Source organism: Salminus brasiliensis, chromosome 2 (assembly GCF_030463535.1).
Source record: "Salminus brasiliensis chromosome 2, fSalBra1.hap2, whole genome shotgun sequence".
NCBI classification, from domain to species: Eukaryota; Metazoa; Chordata; class Actinopteri; order Characiformes; family Bryconidae; genus Salminus; species Salminus brasiliensis.
In genome coordinates, this window is record NC_132879.1 from 17575960 (window position 1) to 17596176 (window position 20217).

Here is a 20217-nt window from a genome sequence, read left to right on the forward strand (position 1 = left end):
ACACTGGGCGTATAAATAATGTAGCTGCAGCAGATTTCGGAGAAATCTTCAGCCTGTTTTTCATGATCCACCTGATCGAGAACAACACCGGAGTCAGCAGGTAGGCTAGCTGCGCAACTATCAGTGTCCTTGGGGATTTGCGTGCGTATTGGTGCAGATGACGTGTACTTAGCCATACACTGCCTACATTAGTAAGAGCAAAAAATCAACAACTAGAGTGTGAGTCTTACTTTAGCCTTAAATGTAGGTAATTAAAAGACAATCCGATTGTTTTAACTTTTACCAGACATAAATTAAAGTCCGTTATCTGATGCTGAGCGAATGGAAAAGTGTGGCATCATTATTTTGGGTTCATACAACTTTTAATTTAGTTTAATGATGCAAAATATTAGTTGTTCGACTATTCATACTTCCAGTGTCCATATGCTAATACGCTATGCTTTGAGAAATTAGTTGCATGGTGATTTTAGCTTGAGGTTACAGTGATGACCCTGTTACAGGGGTGTTACAGGGGTGTTACAGTGATGACCCTGTTACAGGGGTGTTACAGTGGTAAACCTGTTACAGGGGTGTTACATGGGTGTTACAGTGATGACCCTGTTACAGGGGTGTTACAGGGGTGTTACAGTGGTAAACCTGTTACAGGGGTGTTACATGGGTGTTACAGTGGTGACCCTAACCCCATGTCCTGTGTTTTAACAGCATGGCAAAGCCTCAGTTTGGTCCATGGCTGATAGAGCAGGTGCAGGGTGGTAAGTACGAAGGTCTTTACATGACCGGCACAGACACTTTCCGGATCCCATGGAAGCACAACTCAAGGAAAGACTGCGGCAATGAGGATAACAAAATATTCAGAGTAAGTACTTGCTCAGTTCTCTGATCTGTGTCTATATTAAATCTATATTAAATGATCCTGAAGTAATATCTAAAATATTCTCATAGGAATGCAAAAACATGGTGGTATTACTGTAGATCTTTCTTACAAGACATTTCCCAATGCTGTAATAAAAAAAAAAAAACTTCTATTTGCTCCTGCAGGAGTGGGCTGTGGTCAGTGGGAAAATCTCAGAGTATCCCAACGACAAGGCCAAGTGGAAGACCAACTTCCGCTGTGCTCTCAACAGCCTGAAGCACTTCGAGATGGTGCAAGATCACTCCAAAGACTCCCACAATGACCCCCACAAAATCTACCGCATCGTCCGCCCTGACAGTAAGATACCACAACACTGTTGCTGAGTTAAAGCAGTACTTCCCAATACTGATCTTGATCCCCCTTTTACTGCACATTTTGGTATTTTCCTGATCAAACCCATCCAACTCAACCAACTCATCAGCTCATTACCAAGCCCTTTATGAGGTTTATATGAATGTGAGCAGAAAGAATGCTAAAATGTGCAGTGCATTTTTTCATGACCCAGGCAGATTCATAATCATGGAAACATGCCTAAACCTTTGGCTAGATTGGTGTATAAATCTCTAAGCTGTGTATTTAAGAGTCTGAAAGATGCTGAAGACGTGCTACTCTTTTTCTGCAGACATCCAGGAGAGTCAGAATATCCACATTGAAGAAATGTACACAGGAGATGAATCAATGGAGGTAGATTTCCAAAATACAAGTGGCCTCTAGGCTTTTTATGTATGAACTCTAGTAATTATGAAAAACAGGTGTATCCCGATGCTTTTTTGAAGGGCTTAATGCTAAATTTGTCGAATTATGCAATCCTGACCCCAACCTTTGTCAGCTACAACAGTGGTAATGTAATCTTACAGATGTCAAGATGCCTATATGGATACACTATAGTTTAGTCCTGTTCATCACCATTATTTGTTGCTTAAATATTGCTAACATGATTTAACTTTTTTAGCACAGATTTTATAATGTTTATAAAATATAATTTTATTATTGTTTATTATATAATTTTATTATTGTTTATAATGTGATGAATGTTACAGTGCAGATCATGTACGCCGTAACGTTACTCTTAAATATTACAATGCGGACTGTACTTTGACATTAGCAAGAATTGTCTGCACAACATGGTTTGTTTGCAAGTCACTGACCAAAGTGCAAAGCTGTTAACTCTCATTACTTGTTTTTATGTAGCATGACGCTTTGCTAGCCACCCTGGACACTCTGCGTCTCAATCTTCCTGGTATTTCCTCTTTTTCATTAAGTGACAAATATAATTGCAAACATTTTACATTAGAATGTAGTTAATACATTTACAAATACTTATTAAATAAGATACCATCCTTTTACTGTGACTTTACATTTGTTTATGTTTATTTCTAGAAATCCAGCCTTGGGAACCCTATTCACAGCCCACCGCGGATCCAGGCAACTACTTTGCGAACCCATTGTCAGGAGTTATTCTGCAACCTTGCCCGCAGAGTAACATTCCAGCTCCAGTACCTGCTCTACCACAACAACACTACACTGCAGGTATGTACAAGTCAATCGAGTTTCACTTACATGTGATTATGATTGTATGCAATGCATGGACTAAGCCAAATCACATGTGTAATACTGACACTAATAATGAAACCGCTCTATAATGGTAACTTTATACATGCTGAACTCCTTAAACTACAGGTTCAGCTTGTATTCAGCAACTACAATAAAAGCTAATGAGAGATTCGAGACATAATACAAATAAACATTACTACAGAGATTTATTTTTACAGAGCAGCCGGCAAATTCAAGGTCACTCAAGGTAAAAAAAAATCAGGAACAGGAAAGGCCCTTAGGGTTTAAGGGATTAAAGTTCTTTCTAGAACAGTGCTGTTCTAATCCTGTCTTTGCTCTATTGTCTTCTCAGTGTCTCAATGTGAGAACCTGCCCTCTCCATATGAGCTGGAGATCTCCATTCACTACAGGAGAGCTGAGATGCTGAAGGTCCGCCGCTCAGCTCAGCTAATTCAGCTTCACTACCACTGTGATCCTTCTCAGCTGATCGGCGAGTCCATGCCTTTCCCCTGCACTGAAGGCCTCATCGACCACAAGCAGGTCCAGTACACTAAGCGCATCCTGGACAGCATCCAGAGGGGCCTGCTGCTGGAGGTGTGCCCAACGGGCATCTATGGCCTCCGCCAAGACAAGTGCAATGTGTTTGTCAGCACCAGAGACCCTGCTGAGATTCAGAACCCGGAGCCCAAAAAGCTGCCCCAGAACTTCAAAGAACTGCTGTTCAGCTTTGAAAAGTACAATAAAGGTACTAAATCCATGGAATTAACAGTGGTGTTAATGTACTGAACCCTCTGTAAACCTCACAATCCGGGCCTAATCCTAGAGATCTATGCTCCCTACAATGTGCAGCTTGTTGACATTTAATGATTAGGTAGCAGATGTGTTAGAGCTGAACTGTGCAGGGTGCGTAGATTAGCAAGGGTAAGATTAGACACATCTACCATAGAAGTTTTGGAATAACCTCTTCAATGGATTAAAGTGAAAAACTGAAATCACAGAATTTAGAGGTTCTTCGGAAAAACCTTGAGAGGTTCACTTTTTTGCACCTTTATTATTATTAGCAGTCTCATGTCTGAACCTCTGCTATTATTTCAGATCTCAAGGATTTCATGGAGAACCAGCGTGGATCTCCAGACTACACAATCTATTTGTGCTTTGGGGAGAAATTCCCAGATGGAAAACCACTGCAGAAAAAACTAATTGTCGTAAAGGTAAAACGCTGTCAGTCTTGTTGCACTCATCATCTTCATCCTGTCCGTCTAGAATTGGTGATCCATTTTCTCCTTCTTGCTGATAGGTTGTGCCTCTGATCTGTCGTGAGCTCCACAGGAGAGCAGAGATGGAGGGAGCATCATCTCTGCACAATGACAACATCAGCCTGCAGATCTCAAACAGCCTGTTTGAGCTCATCGACTCCACTTTCTTCCCTCCCACAGCTGACTGAAGTTGCCCCGCTTTCACCAAGTTACTCTCTGTTCTTCTTAACTCTCACTTCTACAGCCTTTCTGGATCAGATATAATTAGTGTACCAAGTATAACTCTTTTAATAGTGAAACTACAATATAACAGTTGTCAGACGGGAAGTAGTCTCAGTCTTACAATCAACTTAACAGTTTTGAGATCAGTAGGAGTTCTCAGTGAAACACCAGGGCTTAATGAGAACTCGGAAAACACCCCAAGCTCAAGCAGTCAGTAGGTCACAAACCAGTTTTTCCCCCGGAGGAAATATTTGTTGACAATTTGATGAAGGCTTAAAACACATTTTTTGAAATGTTGCATAACTGGATTTAGTTTTTTAAGAAACCAGGTCTTGTCACTGACTTTGTTAATGAGGCACTAACCTCATTTGGGTATTTTTATCTTCTAATGAAGAATTCCCCTTGATCTGCCCTAGTAAGGGCCACTCTTGTAAAACTTTCTTGGCTGTTACTTTAAATTATTGCGGTTTAGTATAGGATTTTTATAAAACTAACTTTTCTTATCTGTTTTTTTTTATTTGTATTTAATTTGAAAATGAATAAATATGTACTGTACTGGACTTGGTTGTGTTTTGGCTGGTCCCTTAATCACTGGGGCTGTAAACTAACTCTTCTTATCTTGTTTTTTTGAGTATTTAACTTAAAAATAAATAAATATGTACTGTACTGGACTTGGTTGTGTTTTGGCTGGTTTCTAAATTACTGGGGCTGTAAACCTCCCAAATGACACATTTTACTACAGAGAATCTTGTATATAATAATTTATTTAAACGTAGATTAAAAAAAACAAAGCAAGGTTTGTTTTCTTTCTCTTTTATTAAATAAATTTCTAAAGAAACATATTTACAAAACAGTGGAGTGGATTCTCCAGTTCACAATGAGAATCAAGTACAGTTGAATCAGGACAGCAAATACCATATCAGGTGGAAATCACCTAGCTGCCGCAGGCTACTATGCGAAGCCTCTCCCTCTTTACACTGTAAATAAGCCTAATTACAAATTATTAACAAAGAGTTTTTGCAATCCTCATGCATTACCACAACCAGCGCAGCCTACGATTAGTCACCGCTCAACCAACCGGACATCATTTTGTCTCGTTAGAAAAAAAAAAAGAGGAAGAACACCACTTGACAAAAATATGATCAAAGCTTCCTTTGATCGCTTGCACATTGTTAAACTGTACTTAATGGGGAAACAAATCATTGAAAGATGTTAATGAACAACAAAAGCACCTTGCATAAAGACCTGTCTGTAAATCAGACCTATCTCTAAATAAAAACAGAATCACTGGATTCTGGAGAATAGACCTCAAGGCAAGTCAAAACCACAGCCCTATCTCTTTCAAATGGTGCTCTGTAGCACCAATCTGACCACACCGTGTCCTGGTATTTTCTCTCACTCTAAAGCTCTGTCCGATGTGTCCACAAAAATAACACAAAGCATAATTGGCAAAAATGTGTCATAATCAGCAGAAATGCACTGGCAAACACAGGTATGATTTTAATTCCAGTTAATCCGAGGCCATATTTGCAAACTGTAGTTGTTAAGCATATGCTATGAATCTTTACAAAACCTTTTGTTGGAATTTAAATAATTACATGTGTTTATTCAGTTCCAGATAATCCTAGGCATCAGGAAATGTTTCTTGAGTTACCAACAAGCCAGCACATGACCTATCCTGAAACTCCTGGGTGTGCTGTTTTGTTACAGGTCTCTTTTAACTCTAAAATACACCACTGCACAGGTTGCACTCATTGGCTAAGCACACACCACCGTTCAGATGTTTAGAATCACTGTTAAGATGGAGAACCAGTGTTTCCTACAAAATAAAAACTTTAGGTGGCAAATAAACATACATCACGATTTTATTAAAATAATTTTTAAAAATGTTATTTTCATTGTGGACAGATGACTTTAAAATGACTACATTAAGTTCTAATAAAATAATTTTAAATGGAATAATCACATCTCAAAGTAGAATCTGACAAAAGATTCCAATGCATACATAATTACATTATTTACTGTTAGTCATTCCTGTGGCCAAATCACCTTAAATACTGAATACGGCATCTAAACATACCCTTTGTCGTCTAGTTTAGAGTAATTAAACCTCCACTACATTACTGTACATAAATGAGCAAAACATTATTATCAAAAAGGATTCCAAACTTTTGAACGGTAATTTGCACCCATCCACCCATGCTACCAGTGTCCAAATACTTTTGAGCAATATATTTTTGTTTTTCCTGAATAGGGCTGCGTTTCAAAGGCATACATTTTCAAGGCTTTAATTACAGCAGTACAACATGCCGCAACACTGGTGAACAAAATACATGAAAAAGTGGCCTCAGTTGTCTAATAATAATAATCACAAAGCATGTCTATCAAATGTCTTGATAAAACAAAAGGTCCTGTCAATGTTTTTAGTACATCTTACTAACAGGATAAAAATTTAAATATACAGTCATTAACAATGGTATACAAGTGTGTTCAACATATATCATCTTATCTGGATGTGTACCCCTACCACTGCAAAATGACTTTTCCTCCCAGCCTAGACAGTAATTCTCTATACAGAGACAAAAACCTATACATAAATCAAACAACTACCTAAACAATTGATTTCCCAACTGTTGAGCCCTTATAGTCACGTGATTTCAGGGAAGCTGAATTTATTAAATGTGTGCACTGATCTGACTGAAGTACTTCCAGTGAAGAGGTGAAGTCATCACCCTGGTGTTTCAGAGTCTTTCAGGCCTTCAGCGTTCTGACTCTTCCCCAAGCTTTCGCCTTTACGATGCTTCTTGGCGTGTTTATACTTATCCACGTATGCTTTAACCAGGTTGGCCACTTTGACTGGATTTATCTCACCACTCTTACTGTGACAAACCTGTTATGTAAACAGGGAAGAAACGAAACCAAATACCGGTTAAAAAAAAAACAAAAAAAAACCGAACAAGTGACAACGATACAATGACACTTAAAATCAAGATAAACAAAGGAATGTGTGATATTCAAGAACAGTCAGAGTTTAGTCTTTCATTTAGTGATTAAGGGCTTAAGAGTGATAACAGGAACATTACTAAAAATAGACTCTTACCTTCTGAACAGCCTTTCGCAAGATCTCTTTATACTCCTCCTTTGTAATGTCCCTCTTCTGATAAAAGGGTTTGATGGCCAGTTTCACCTCTTCTATGGCTCGCTCCTGCATATGAAGCTTCTTCATGTACTAAAAGTGGCAAAGGATCTTTTAATAAGACTATCAACACTTGCTGACTTGTAAAACCTCAATAAATGATTCAACTGTTCACCAAACAAAATGTTTACAAATCAAGTAACCTATGCTACTGTAAATTTGCCACGTTTGTCACTGGGCAGCTGCAAATTCAAAGACCAGTGGGGCTCAATGTCATGGCAATAATGGCCGGGGACCTCTTCATTTTAATCACAGCCTTGTGATACGGACTTGTGATACGGACCTTGTCTTTCTGATGGGGATCCTGCAGGACCTCGACCTTGCGGGATTTAGATCCTCCCTGGGTGAGGTCTGACTGCTCCTCTTGCAATGGAGTGTTAAGACTAGTCCCTGCTGGTTTGGGCCCCACCTGGACAGGGGTTAACTCCTTGAATACAGAATTAGAAGGTTAAAATCAACATTGAGTTTGTTTGTAAAATCCAGTTCAGGGGCTGACAATACAGCACAATGGTCTCTTCAAAATAGGCTAGAGCTGATCTCAAATTGTAATCTTGACATCTATAGTTAGTGTTTCAAAAGACCCAATGAATGCACTTCTTTGGACACAATGGCAGTTGCATCATGGATACTAATGACATCACCACAATATTGCAAGTAATTGATAACCATTTTAGAGACCATTAGGAAACAATTTTTTGAGCGTTGTTTTTAAAACAACAATGACTAACAAGGACTAAACACCAGCCTGCCAGTTGCTATAAACTATTAAGTAGAGCTTTACAACAACACAAATTAAAGAGCTCTAAAGCATTTCCTAAAAGGCAGTCATTCCTCATGTGTGGTTTTGATTTCCCAGTGCTAGGCTTACTTTCATTTAGTATGAAAGCCCTGTTCAGCTGCTTTCAGTTTCAGTCACATGATTTCCACTGGTCTAGCAGAGCTGCACGAGCTGCTTCACAAAAAACAGCACATGGTGCCTCCCAGTGGTTATCATATGTACTTGCACAACCTCCACGTCTCCAGACTTCAGTCTTGAGCAGTAACTACAACATTCAACTACAACTACTGTGTTGTTGACCAATTTACCTGACTAGAGCTGTATGTGGAAGAGGTGGAAGCAGCCTTGCGGGATCCTTCCTGCTTCAGTTTCAGCTTGAAGAGTGCAAGTTCTGAAAGTGAAATAAGATCAAAACTGAGGTTAAAACATCAACAGCATAGTATGTATTAAATTTAATTAGATTTATTAGTGGAAATACTCAAATATAAAGCATGCCTGTGATTACTGATTAGTTTTGGATGCCTTTAGGCCTTCAACTTTATGTTTCCTTGTTTACTAAATATATCTTAGTGAACCCTGAAAACAGTTTTCCCTCCATTTCCTGAAAATCACACCACTTCCATGTTCTTACTGTTCAAACATATTTCAGCTGAACTCAGGATTGCATTCACATGGAAGGCAAAAAATAGTCGGTTCACTTACTGCTCATTTTTTCTGGCTGAGGGCCCTCTGGCTCTTGTATATTCCAGGTAACACGTTTTCCCTGTGATTTGGCCTTAGTGCCTCCTATGACTAAAGCTGACTCTACCTCCTGCTTTGCCCCTCCTGTGACACCCTGCATTACAGGGTGAGGCTCTGCAGCACTTGGTGAATTAGTGACGGGACCCTCCTTCATCTCCTTCTTAATGAAGTCCAAGTTGTCAATTAAATAGTCCACATTGATATCTTCATCTGAGGAGTCTACAGGTTCTTGTTTCACTGGGCATGGTGCTTGTATAGGCACTACCTCCATCTCCTCCTTTTCCACAACAGGCAAGCTTGTAAATTCACAATCAGTCTCTTTTTCACAATCCATAGGAGCAGGGTCAGGTGTGGACAAATTGATGACAAGAGCACCATCACTGTAAGGGTCATCATCATCATCATCATCATCATTATTATTACAGTCCTCTTCATCAGGCCATACTTGCTCTATTTTGATTTGTTCTGGTGGTTTTAACACATCATCAGTACTTTTCTCGCCCTGATGTAATAAGTAACTGCTATGATTTCTGGGTGTAGAGGTTTTCGAAGAACAGACTTCGTTAAATTCTCTGGATGTTTTGGTGTCACCTGAGGTAGTGATTTCTTCTTTTTTAATTTCCTCCGGCTTTATTAATTCTTCAAACAATGTATTGCTTTGTTCAATCTCTCTTTTTTTATCTTTCTGCATTTGAGCCTCTTCGGCCTCGCCAAGTGTCCAGACATCTTCTTGTTTGATTTCTTTGGGTTTGGCTTCATGTGGTTTGTTCGACACCTCAACTGAAGGAGTCTCCGCTTTGATTTTGTCAGTTTTTTCAATTAATGTTGAAAAGCCAGGATTACTAACTTCTTTTTCTTTTTTAATTGACACTTTAATTGCAGTTCCAGTCGCACACTGGTTCTCCCCAGACTCTGTCTCTGCATTTTTATTCAAACTGCAATTTGGCTCTTTTGCCTCAATAGAAGTGGTTGCTGTGGATTTGTTAGTGTTCCTTTCTTTCTGATGAATGCCCTCCGACACATCTACTCTTCGTCTCTGGTCTCTAGAGCTTGATCTAGACCTTCGCCTTTTGGACCTCATATCGCATTCATCGCGTGATGCTGAAGAAGACTTGTGTGAAGATGTCTGCTCTCTCCTCCTCTCTATGGATCTTGATCTAGATCTGGAGCGTGAGCGAGAACGCCTTTTCTCCTTGGACTTCTTGTGTCCACCTTTCCCTCTGGCGTCATAATCACGGCTGTCATGCTTTGCTTTTTTCTTCCGTGAGCTCTCACTGCTGCTGGACAGAGTCGAGTGTTGTTTGTCTTGTAAACGGGGGGGCTTTCGCTCTTTAGATCTTGAGCGAGAATGTTTTCTTTCTTCAGACTTTGAGCGGGAACGTCTGCGAACTGGAGATCTAGAGCGTGAGCTCCTTCTATCTTTAGATCTAGAGCGTGAACGCATTCTGTCTCTAGATCTCGAGCACCTTCTGTCTCTAGACCTCGAGCTTGAGCGCCTCCTGTCTTTGGATGTTGAGCGTGAGCGCCTTCTGTCTCTAGACCTCGAGCGAGAACGCCTTTTTTCTTTAGACCTCGAGCGAGAGCGCTTTTTCTCCTTCGATCTAGAACGAGACCTCCTTTTTTCCTTTGATCTAGAACGAGACCTCCTTTTCTCCTTCGATCTAGAACGAGACCGCCTGCGGCCTGGAGATCTAGAGCTCAAATGCTTTCTGTCTTCTGTCCATGACTGTTTATTCTTTTCATTACAGCTTTCATCTTTGGAGGGAGAGCTCTGTGAAGAATACCCTGACTGTCCCTCTTCCTCCTCAGGCTTAGAGCATGGTGATATTATTTCTTTCTCCTTGCTTTTGTGGCTTACATCAAAGGTGCTTGCCGCTGATGGCACTTCATCACAAAGGCCATTTCCTTTGGGGACCTCAGGCTTAGACATGGGCTTTGCAGGAGATGGTACATCTTCTGGTTCAGACTTTACCTCTATTTTGACCTTATCATCACTGCGTTGACTAGAGGCTGAGCTTGATCTAGAGCGATCCAAAGCTTTGGTGAATGGGCTTTCAGGAGGTGCACTATGCTCAATATCAGAGAGTGCGGGGCTTCCACTGTATGCCATAACAGCAGCAAGACTCTCAGACTGCATTTGCGTATATGAAGGCCTTTGCCATGGGTCCTCCTTGATTGAAGCTGGCTCCATTTTAACTTGGATACACATTCCAGTACTTTCTTCCTCCTCAGGTTGTTCAAAGTCCATGGGTTCTGCTTTAATCTGCTGTTTGACGCCTTCATTTTGTCCCATGGTTGATAGCATTTCCGGGCAATCATTCTCAGCTTCACTTTCTGAGGAATCGGACCCTGTGGGATTGAAGGGATCATAGACTTCGCTCTTTACCGAAACCTTTTTAGCTTGGGAATGGGACGAAAGCAGCATTTGCTTGTGTTTCTGGGTCCTCTTTGCAGATTCTTCATCTTTTGCACCACTCGGCTCAGGTGCAGAAAGACGCCGAGCATGCCATGGGTTCCCACTAGTATTAATACGGAAACTAATAGCAGAAGACGATGATGGCCGTGGATTTGATGTTACACTGCTCGACGATGAGGGAGTTGAGAAAGAATTAGAAAAAGAAGATGAAGGTCCAGTTCGGTCTAGTCTCTGTCTATGACTGTCTACTGTCCTACTCTGCCGACTCGCACTTGCTCCCTGCTGGTCAACGGTATGTTGCCGGCCTTTGCCACCTGCTAAACCCGTCATAGAAGATTCTGGTAAGTTATTGCTAATACTTCCTCTGCTGCTGTGTGCTTCAGAACGGTTTTCCCTTTTAATCTTTGGTATCCTTGGTAACCCAGACACATCTACCCACACTGGCTTGGGTGGAGGCTTTTTTCCAGGGATCTGTTGAGAAGCATCACCCCTCTCCCCGAGGCGAGAGTCAGAAGCACCACTTGTAACCCTTGTCGGGGGTTGGCCTCTGACCCCACAGGTGCCCCACTGACTGTGTTCAGTTCCAGGAGGGTGTGAGGGCAACGGCCTGTGGGGCAGTGGCATATGCAAACGCGGGTGGCCTGGAGAGGTCACAGGTGTGTGTAAAGTGGGTTGTGAGGGCGACACAGGTGACAGTGGAGAGGAACTGTGTGATGAAGGTCTCTTTAGCGGGCTGGAACAAGAGGATGAGGGTGTAGGCTGTCTGTTTGATTGAAAAGGACTTGATCCTGTAGGTGTGATCCCTGATTCTCCTGAGGTGGAACTGCTTGAGATGCTGCTTCTTGGCAAAGACAAACTCACTGAAAGGAGAGAAGATTGTGGAAGACATACCAATTGTAAAGCTGACATGACCTTTCAGTCACAATAAAAAGGTGTCTTATTCTTTTAGTGAACATTTACAAATTGCAAATTTGAAGCCTGTACTGTGTAATTTACATACAAACTCTTCCTAGGCCACAACATTGTCCTTACATTCAAGAATGGTGAGACACCAAGAAAATAAGTATAGAAGTATTCAAAGAGACTTACCAGGTTTGGTGGCCTTAAGCGAGCCATCTCTGTTGATGACTACATCAGAACTGTCCATGAGCAGCATGCTCTGGCCGCTGAGGATGCTGCCCAGCAGGTCTGGCACTGGAGCAGCCTCAGCCACTTCCTCTATCTGAGGGATACTGTGCCCTCGTCTGCTAAACAGCCACACATCAACCAGATTTACATTAATGAAGGATACACATAATCACATCTATACAGCAGACCTTACATTTATCTAATTTGGCAAGTCTGTTCAAGGACACTTGCTTATACAGAATGTGTAGACTTGCTTCCCTGTCTTTTAACTATCTAATATTAATCATAAGCCGACACGTATTATTTCATGTATATATTTTCTCTTTGCCTTAACGTCCTGAATAACAGCCTAGTTATCATACACTCAAAATCTGGACATATAAACCCTAAATAAAACTGGGTCACCTTGGTAAGCCAGCAGATATGGGTCTTGCAACAGGCTGGTGTGAACGCATGGCAGAACGAGACAAACCTCGTCGCTTAGCCTCCAGTAACGAGGATGGAGTTGGTGTCTGCTGCACCTCCTCTTCCCTGAAAGACAGTGTTCCATTCTTTAGACTTACAATTTCATGATCAACACATCCAATAAAAGTAACACAGCTTGAAGATACGTATAAACTAATTACATCATTTACAATAAGATGAGAGACTCACTCATCAGCAAAGGAGTCAAGGTCAAAAGGGTCTCCATAAATAGAAAGGGAGGCTGCACCAATGTCAGCTCTCATGCTGCCCAGTGTCTGCTCAGATGGACGGTAGACAGAGGGGATGGAAGAGCTGCGGACAGGTTTCTTAATGCCCAGGCTGTGTGCAATTCGGCCCCGAGTGGTGGTCTTCTTCACAACCTGGGAGGAGACAACAGTGTATGAAGGAATAGTATCCATGTGTTTTTGTAAGTTTTAGTGCTTCCCAAAACACAACAAAAGCAGTAAACCACTGTGCAAAAGAAAACAGGCAGCTTATAAACAATATTTATTCATTTTAGATGATGATCAAGAGCATTTCCTTAGAATCAGTCAATATGTGTTGTAATTTTAAGTAATGATTTTGGAGCCAATCCAGACATATTTTGATAGACTGAATATCATTTGTATTATGGAACGCATCAGTAAATGATGAAAACTTATAAATACCTGTAGACATGTACACACACTGTACAAACAACATTGTAACATGGTTATTTCATGTAACTATTCTACAAAACAAGAGCCTTCTGATCAGAGTGTGTATTTCAAAGAAACTGGTGCCAAATCACCAGTGAGCAGGAAATCAGTCAAACTGAATCATACTATTAATATAAAAAATATTACAAATATTCAGAAATTGTAATTTGATTTAAAATAAACTAAAAAAAATAGCAGAATACATCATGCACATATAAAAAATATAGTAATTAACTGTACTAATAAAGTAACAGACTAGCAAATGGTCCCCAAACTGAATGGTTGGTACTCTGTTCAGATCGCTGGACGAAAACAAACTGGATCGGGACATGCCTAGTTATAGGTTCATGTGCAGGACAAATCATGGGAAAATTCAAAACTTTACAGAGCAGACATACCAATTTTTTTCTTGTTCTCCTCGCTCTACGTTTCCGTCTTCTCACCCCTGTGCTTTTGCCCCCAGCAGTTTTCCCATCCGTTTTTGATTTTCTTCTTCTAACTGCATTAAAGAAAATGTAATTGAATATATCCAGGGTTAGATGATATAGTAAATATTCTCTTTTACCAGGTCTTAAGCAGTTGATAAAATAAAATTAAAATGACATTAAAAGAATTTCAGGAGAAACAGTTGCTTCTAGTTTGAACCCGCTACCTGTCTTCCGTCTCCTACGGGACCGTGGGCGAGGAGTCAAGTCCCGCACGTACACAGCTGTGTTAAGTCCAGCCACCACAGCATTAATTGTCTCGTCCAGCCAGGTGGACTGCATCAGGTACCGGGGAGCAAGCTGGCAAGAAAAACAGTACAGCCATCACTGAACACACATTACGAACATACATACATACATATACACTCACACACACACACACACACACACACACACACACACACATACACATATATATATATATATATGTAAACAGCTATACACACTGTACAATGGTACAGTCCATATATTCTCTGAACAAAACAAGCCACTGTCCAAGCGATGCTAATGCATTAGTTCATGACCGTTCAAAACAGTTCAGTTTAGAAATCTACTGAGTTGCAATGTTATTAAAGTTGCATTAAACAAGGCTTTAGGCACCTAAGCACTTCATTTAAAAGCAAGCAATGAAATCCCATTAGATGAGAGTGGAACACATGCAGGTATACATAAATACAATAAAAAGTAACAAGAATTTTACATTTTTAAGAAAACAGTTAAAATCTTGTGAGCTACTTTGTAAAACTAAGTTTGGCTCCAGATTTCCTCTGGACACCCCCAGCCAGTGCCTGGCTTTGTTCAATTCTCTAACATCATGAAGCACTGATTTACCAAAAGGTGTTGAATGGTAACTACAAATAAAATTAGACTCCCATGTTGAGAGCTTTATATGTGTTTTAATGAGCACAGTGACATATGTTTTACCGAGGAAATAAGCACCTACTGCCCAAATCATTTCAATAAATCATCTGTACAATAAAATATCTACCAAACGTTTGTGGACACCCCTTCTAATGAACACACTTAGCTACTAAGCTGCAGCCATTGCCGACACATATGTGCAAAGATAGACATACAGCTTGTCTAGCCCCTGTAGAGGAGGACTGCCAATAGAATAGGACTCCCTGGAGCAGATACACATTAACCTACTGGCACCACGCCTAATGCCAGACATGGGCTAGAAGGCTATAAGCCCCTCCCCAGCATTGAGCAGTGTAACACTGAAAATGTGTTAAGAAACAACCCCCCCCCCCCCCAAAAAAAACAAAAAAAAACAATTACCCACCAAAAATTACTGCTCATAAAATTAAATTAATTGCTCATAAACCTATATCTGCAATATGTTATAAAAGCCAAGCAAAAGCATCATGCAAACCTGTGCAGCAGTGCGTGCCTGTGTGATGCGGTGTCTGTTGACGTTGGCGCGGACCCTCTCGCTGTGCTGAGTACGTGCGATGGCTCTGGTAGGCCTGGAGTTGCTCAGCAGTGAGCGGCTGGTGGTGGGTAGAATACTGCCCTCATCCTCATCTGCCCGCTCACTTCCTGAAAAAGAAAAAAAAGTTATTTTAGTGTAAAGTGAAATATATATTTAGTACATAGTATTCAGGATCATTAATCAATAATTAATACATGCAACTCTTAGTTCATAGTTATGTTTATTTGCACAATTTAAATACACTTAAAACAATAAATCAAAAATAACATAACACGCAGTGCGGGTAGAGGCAAAAAACCTATATAGGCTTACATAAAGCTTCCACCCAAATAATAAAATTTCACAATATTCCACAATACCAAATAGAACAAAAATGAATTAAAGGCGTCATTACCATGTTTTTACTCAGACTCACCTTTTAATGAATTAGACTAAATTATCTACCTAAGTGTGAAAGCAAATAATATTTATGTAGTTGTTAAAGGACTGTATACAACAACAATCAGTAACTTAACTGTAGTCTTGTAAAAACAAGAGTAATCACTGGTAATCTATAAGCATTATGAATTTACATCCCTTTACTACAAATTGTTCTCACCATACTGCCCTGGATTTCACTGCCCTGGATTTCTTGAACAGTATTTGGGCTATCATGAATTACGACTCTTAATGGAAAATATCTGGCTCATTACTTCTGTTACGGTTGTTTGGTGAACATTCTGGGCAAAACCACTCCTCCACAGGCACAGCATCCAAGGGGGGTGTTAAACATTCCATGTGGTACCTTAAACCAGAGAGGGAGAGAAGAATTGTTTCTTTGTGCATTACAGAACTATATGGTTTCTATAAGAAAGAAATCATAACATAGGTTCTGTGATTGTTGGGCTATGAACTATTAAACAGTTTCTAGCTATAAACTAACCTTTCCAAACCTAAACTTGTGCATGAATGTCACCATTTATCAGCTGTCACACAAAAACCTTGGACCTCCAAAATAGCAATTTTACAGAAGAAAAAACTTTCAAAGCCAATGGAAAAATAAGTAATTCTGGGGCATTTCTGTTGGTTTATTCATAATGAAATTTGGACACAATGAATAACTGAAAAAAACTGAGACAACAGACAATACCCGAAAAATAAATTACAAAAAAAAAAAAAAAAAAAAAAACTGCTGGCATGAACACCTTACCCTGCATCACATCCATCACACAACAGCAGGCGGTCTTCTCTATCCGACCCCCCACACACCTCACAGTTGGTCTGCTCCAGTTCCAGATCCACCTGCTCCTCCTGACTAGCTTTTGCAGACTTATTAACCGCAATCTACCCACATACATATACAACGTCAATTCTCCTTAATATGGCCAGTGGTTCTTCGACTACAAATCACATAAGGTGAGAAACATAGTTACAGTGAACAAAAAGAACAAGATTCAGTTACCGTTTTCTGGACTTTGCCTCCATGGCATTTTCGTAGTAGGATATTGCTGAAGACTATCCGGTCCACAGGACAGGAGTTAGCGTTCTAATGTAAAAAGAAAAGGCACATACAGACATCCCTTGATCCTTTGAACACTAAGAGTGATGCTTTGCAAAGTAAATCAAGACTGAGATACAGGAAATAACGTGAAGAATGGTGAACTAAGTTTGCGTTTGGACTTGCGTTTCTCCTACACCTGCATCCTAGATTTCAATGTTTTTGCCATGCTCACCTTGGCCCATTCCAAAATGCAGTCTAGACAGAAGTAGTGTTCACAACTCTCGGGGGTGGCTACTGGCTGCTCATGGAACGAGTTCAGGCAGATTGGGCATTTCTCTGCATCCTCATCTGAGCTCAGCCCAGCAAGGTCAGCAGAGGTGCTCCCTACCGCCCCCTCCAGGTCCTTTTCAGCATCCTCAGCTATCAAACATGCACAGTATGAGGATAGAATGAACACAGAATGTGCATAAAATAATAAGTACAACAATAAAAAATATTCTCCAAACCTACTATGGCTAATCAACAGTGGTTGCTGATTTATGCAAATATGCATTACTATGGTTCTATACACCTCAGTGTTGCATAATGCAAAATGTAAAGAGTATTGTCATTTGCACAATTACAGCAAAACATAAATAAAACTATTTGCATATAACTATTATTATTACTACAACTAGTAGTAGTAGTAGTGCTAAAATAAAAAATGTGTAAAATATGCATATTCTTACGTTCACTATCCTCCTCAACATCTTCCTCTTCTCCTTCCACAGAGGCATCATCTTCATCCTCCTCACTGTCTGTTTCTCCTCCCAGTGAGTCTTCTCCATCTTCAGAATTTTCTGGTGGGTGTAAACATTGACAGAAAAGGAATGCATAAACATAGCATACCCTAAGACGCACAGAACAAACATCTCTTGAAAAATGCACTTCAGCACACCTCCCACACACTAACCTTCATCCGAAAGAATAGAAGTGGCAGGTCTCTTTCCTTTCCCATGAGAAGCGTTCTTATTGATCAGCTCATCCTGGCTGTCCTCCTCATCCATGGCTCAGCATTAGAATGTCCTCAGTATTAACTCAGCCTATGTGACCTCTTTGTGTTTTAGTTCTGGACACCTACTCAAGAAGAATTCAGAAAGAATACACTATAAAAGCAGAATATAAGAAAATGAGAAATTGTGTCGCGTCAACCATCTATACTGATCACACTGATTTTCACGGATTAATACAGATGATAAAAAATGCTTTGACAAAGATGTTTTAATCTTCAAAACCTTAAAATGCTGTGTCTTTAACACTAAATATGAGAGCCTGGCAACTACCTAATGTAGCTATGTAGTTTGCAGAGTGCACCAGACTGCTTTAGAGGAACAGCTGAAAAACAGCAACGGTGAAAATATGGTCTGTTTGAAATATGGTGCATCTTACAATACTTCTTAAAGTCCCTACTCAGTAATACTACCAGTGAGCGCATCAACTAAAAAACAGAAAAGAAGGATTGTGGAAAACGCCTGTTTGGCAATACACTCTGCTACCGCTCCTCTCTTCTTACTGCTTTTGTTGTCATCCCAAACCTCAACCTACCCACATAGCAACACTTTAGCCCTTTAGACCTCTGGACTGCTTCTAGGCCGATACTTCAATTCTTCACACTTGCATATTAAGTCTCATAGACGTTTCTGAATAATTTAGAACAGATACAGAATTACTGATAGTAGAGACAGAAAAATAGCAAATATACATAATTTATAGCATGTACTTACTCATATTGAACCATAAACAATATACAGAATCACTTATAGTAGTTACTGAATCACTTACAATAGATACACAATCATTTATAGTAGATACAAAACCACTTATATTAGATACAGAATCAGTTAGATATACAATAACTTATAGTAGTTACTGAATTATTTATAGTAGCTAGTGAATCATTTACAGTAGTTACTAAATAATTTATAGTAATCGCTGAATGACTTATAGTAGCTGCTGAATGACTTATAGTAGTTGATGAATCACTTATAGTAGTTGATGAATCACTTATAGTAGTTGATGAATGACTTATAGTAGTTGATGAATCACTTATAGTAGTTGAAGCACTTATAGGAGCTGCTGAATCACTTATAGTAGTTGATGAATCACTTATAGTAGTTGAATCACTCATAGGAGCTACTGAATCACTCATAGGAGCTACTGAATCACTCATAGGAGCTACTGAATCACTTATATAATAGTAGTTACTGAATCATGTATAACATACAAAGCTAAAATAGTAGAAATATTAGGTCTTAAAACTGTAAATAGGGTTCAAGGAGTTAAACACAACTGCAGCTGGCTTGTTATGCTGCCCTAAAGATCTCACAAGGCTGTGCATCTAAACAGAGCCACCCTAACACTGCATTTCAGCAGGCCGACAGTTCGTAACTGAGCGAAAACATCGCCTCCACTGGAGTATTTCTTCCAGAGGGGCTACGGCTAGGCTTCCTCATAGACAAGGTGATGGCCAAAGAAATTCGAGACGGACGAGCAAACAAGCAGAGCTAGCTAGGTGGGTTAGCTAGCGTGCTAACGCGGCTACAAACAAAAGCACGCCCCAGCCAGCTTTAGCAGCCTTCGGCTAACAGTGTGATTAAATGCTAGCTAACTGTGTGAGGGACCAAGCCCATCGTGACCAGGCACAGCTCCTCTGACAGTCGGGTCATGCCAGTCAGAGCTCATATTTAGAGATCAGACACGAGAGAGGAGCTAAAGAGCTCGGCTCGGCTCAGCTCGGCTCGGCTGTCCTCCTCTCGGGCTAATTTTAACACCTCCAGCTCTGCTCTGATTAATTGACGAGCAGGCCTCCGCCGCTGTCAGCCCGCTAGAGTCTTATGTGCTGAACGCATTTGGGGTGTGTGTGTGGGTGTGTTTGAGTGTGAGAGTGTGTGAGTTCTGTGCACCTACCCTGGACGGCTGTGTACGACATTATTTGGGTTTTCAACTCCACACCGTTTTAGGGGGCTTTGAGTGACAGACGCTACCGGCGGCAGAGGGCGACGGAAATGGCGGAAGGCGCTCAGCTCACAGTAACACTCTTAAAGGCACAGTGGAGCGAGTTCACACACCGGCCAGAAGTATGCGGACAGCCGAGCATCACATGCAAGCCTGTGTAATCTAGCTAATTGACACAATTTATCACAATTTATTACAAGTATGCTATAAGTCTATGATACCCCATACCAAAATCTGATATATGGCAATATATGACATATATTATGATATATGGAATTCCCTGATAATCAATATATATTTAAAAATGATAAATGATATATTGTTGATACACATATTATTATTATGGTATCATATACCAACATATACTATATAATAGTATATATATATATATATATATATATATATATATATATATATATATATATATATATTTCCATATTTCCATATTTTCCCAAT

The 20217-nt window shown here is 40.2% G+C and overlaps 2 protein-coding genes across 7 annotated transcripts; one reads left to right on the forward strand and one right to left on the reverse strand.

Annotated features, from left to right (window-relative positions):
- On the forward strand, positions 1 to 4616 carry irf7 (interferon regulatory factor 7). Its single transcript, XM_072668936.1, has 9 exons — positions 1 to 100; positions 703 to 856; positions 1039 to 1210; positions 1536 to 1597; positions 2105 to 2153; positions 2294 to 2443; positions 2820 to 3212; positions 3563 to 3678; positions 3765 to 4616. The coding sequence occupies exons 1-9, from the start codon at positions 63 to 65 to the stop codon at positions 3909 to 3911; spliced, it is 1281 nt and encodes a 426-aa protein (XP_072525037.1). The 5' UTR covers positions 1 to 62; the 3' UTR covers positions 3912 to 4616.
- Positions 4617 to 4742: 126 nt separating this feature from the next.
- On the reverse strand, positions 4743 to 19801 carry phrf1 (PHD and ring finger domains 1). 6 transcript variants are annotated; one of them, XM_072668957.1, is made up of 18 exons: positions 19714 to 19801; positions 17720 to 18446; positions 17496 to 17606; positions 17000 to 17187; positions 16729 to 16812; positions 16477 to 16610; positions 15980 to 16071; positions 15228 to 15394; positions 14020 to 14152; positions 13766 to 13866; positions 12859 to 13049; positions 12610 to 12735; positions 12166 to 12323; positions 8622 to 11936; positions 8228 to 8310; positions 7425 to 7568; positions 7046 to 7174; positions 4743 to 6835 (listed from the first exon to the last, which is right to left on the reverse strand). In XM_072668957.1, the coding sequence occupies exons 2-18, from the start codon at positions 17811 to 17813 to the stop codon at positions 6674 to 6676; spliced, it is 5412 nt and encodes a 1803-aa protein (XP_072525058.1). In that variant the 5' UTR covers positions 17814 to 18446; positions 19714 to 19801; the 3' UTR covers positions 4743 to 6673. The 6 variants fall into 6 exon arrangements, with proteins under 6 accessions (XP_072525058.1, XP_072525048.1, XP_072525068.1 ...); XM_072668947.1 differs by having other exon boundaries at positions 17720 to 17883; positions 18352 to 19798; XM_072668967.1 differs by having other exon boundaries at positions 17720 to 17883; positions 19714 to 19789.
- Between the last annotated feature and the right edge of the window lie 416 nt (positions 19802 to 20217).